Below are 2,134 nucleotides of genomic sequence, written 5' to 3' on the forward strand. Positions count from 1 at the left end.
ATCGAGAGCATTGTCACCGTGTTTGTCACCTTCGCGGCCAAGGAGGGCAGGAAGGGGACGCTGACGGCCGGAGAGTTCAAGGAGCTGGTGAGGCTGCAGCTGCCAAATTTGATGAAGGTGAGGGCGAGGGTGGCACCGAGGGGGTGTCCCCGTGTCACCCTGAGCGCGGGGGGACGCTGGGGACACCTCGGGAGTTTGGTCAGGAGGGAGCGGCGGTCAGGGGCTGCTCCATCCACTTCCGACCCTCGGGAACCATCCCCAATCCCAATCCGACCCTCGGGAACCATCCCCAATCCCAATCCGACCCCTGGGAACCATCCCCAATCCCAATCCGACCCCCAGGAGCCGCTCTCAGGGGTCCGTTCCGCTGTCCCCATCCCCTTCCGACCCCCGGGAATTTGGTCAGGGGTCGTTCCCGCTGTCCCCATCTCCTTCCGACCCCTGGGAACCATCCCCAATCCCAATCCCACCCTCGGGATTTTGGTCAGGGCCTGTCCCTGCTGCCCCCATCCCCATCCGACCCTCGAGATCCATCCCCAGTCCCCATTCGACCCTCGGGAATTTGGTCAGGGGTCTCTCCCGCCGCCCTCATCCCGATCCCACTCCCGGGATTTTGGTCAGGGGTCTCTCCCGCTTCCCGCTGCCCCCATCCGACCCTCGGGAACCATCCCCAATCCCAATCCGACGCTCGGGAATTTGGTCAGGGCTCGTTCCCGCCGCCCCAATCCCCATTCCGCCCCCGGGAGTTTGGTCAGGGGTCACCCCCATCCCCTTCCGACCCTCGGGATCCGCGCTCAGGGGTCGCTCCCACTGTCCCCGTCCCCTTCCGACCCCCAGGAACCATCTCCAATCTCCATCCGACGCCCGGGAGTTTGGTCAGGGGTCGGTTCTGCTGTCCCCATCCCCATCCGACCCCCGGGAACCATCCCCAGTCCCCATCCGACCCTCGGGATCCGCACTCAGGGGTCGCCCCCACCGCCCCCATCCTCATCTGACCCTCGGGAACCATCTCCAGTCCCCATCCGACCCCCGGGAGCCGCTCTCAGGGGTCCCTCCCGCTGCCCCCATCACCATCCGACCCTCGGGAATTTGGTCAGGGGTCGCCCCCGCCTCCCCCATCCCCTTCCGACCCCCGGGAACCATCCCCAATCCCAATCCGACCCTCGGGAATTTGGTCAGGGGTCTCTCCCGCCACCCCCAATTCCAAACCGACCCCCGGGAGCCGCGTTCAGGAGTCCCTCCCGCTGCCCCCATCCCCATCCGACCCTCGGGAACCATCCCCAATCCCAATCCCACTCCCGGGACCCGCGCTCAGGGGTCGCCCCCTCTTCCCCCATCCCCATCCGACCCTCGGGAATTTGGTCAGGGGTCCCCCCCCGCCTCCCCCATCCCCACCCCGGTGCTCTCCCCGCAGGACGTGCCCTCTCTGGAGGAGAAGATGAGCGAGYTGGACGTGAACAACGACGAGGAGCTGCGTTTTGGGGAGTACTGGCGGCTGATCGGGGAGCTGGCCCGGGCCATGCGCAGGGACAAGGCGGCCCAAAAGTGACGGCACCCGGCCCAAACGGGGCGAATAAAAGAGATTTCCCCGAGCCGGAGCGTGGCTGCTGTTCTTGGGGGGCTCCTGATTTGGGGTGTCCTGATTTGGGGTCTCCTCTCCCGGGGAGGCCGCGCTGAAGAGCCGGGATGGCGATTTGGGGTGATGGAGAGGGATGGAGYCGTTCCCAAATTGCCCGTTTGGCTTTTGGGGTGCCCCACAAACACCTTCCTGCCGCGCTGGGGGATGGGTGGGTGGCTGTGGCCGGGGTGGGGTCCGGGACATCCCCGGTGGCGACACCGCGGTGGCCTTGGTGGCCATGGATGCCCGCCCTCCCGGGGGTCTCGGGTGGCACCGGGTGACCCCTCCCCGGGCAAATCCCGCTCGGGATTATCCCCGTTCCCACCGGGCACGGAGAACACCGTGACCCGGTGCCCGTTCCCACCGATCCGCCGGGCCCGGTTGGATCCGAACCKCCGGTGCGCCCGGGAAGGAGGCGTTTCCCGGCCCCACGCTGGCACCGGGCCAGGCTCCCAAATGAGACGCCTCGCACCGCGGAGCTCCCACTCACACCTCCCCGGTATAAAACCCCGGCCC

General features: G+C 67.4%; 1 protein-coding gene across 1 annotated transcript in view; it reads left to right on the forward strand.

The window, feature by feature from the left end:
* The window catches only part of S100A13 (S100 calcium binding protein A13), a 5,937-nt gene extending 4,165 nt beyond the window's left edge, over positions 1 to 1,772 (forward strand). Inside the window, exons 2-3 of the mRNA XM_057387795.1 lie at positions 7 to 117; positions 1,415 to 1,772. Coding sequence (XP_057243778.1) covers positions 7 to 117; positions 1,415 to 1,549 — 246 coding nt within the window. The 3' untranslated portion in view covers positions 1,550 to 1,772. The remainder of the gene's footprint in view (positions 1 to 6; positions 118 to 1,414) is intronic.
* The last annotated feature ends 362 nt before the right edge of the window (positions 1,773 to 2,134 follow it).

This window comes from Malurus melanocephalus, unplaced genomic scaffold, assembly GCF_030028575.1.
Source record: "Malurus melanocephalus ecotype Western Australia unplaced genomic scaffold, MMel_1.1 scaffold_1376, whole genome shotgun sequence".
NCBI lineage: Eukaryota > Metazoa > Chordata > Aves > Passeriformes > Maluridae > Malurus > Malurus melanocephalus.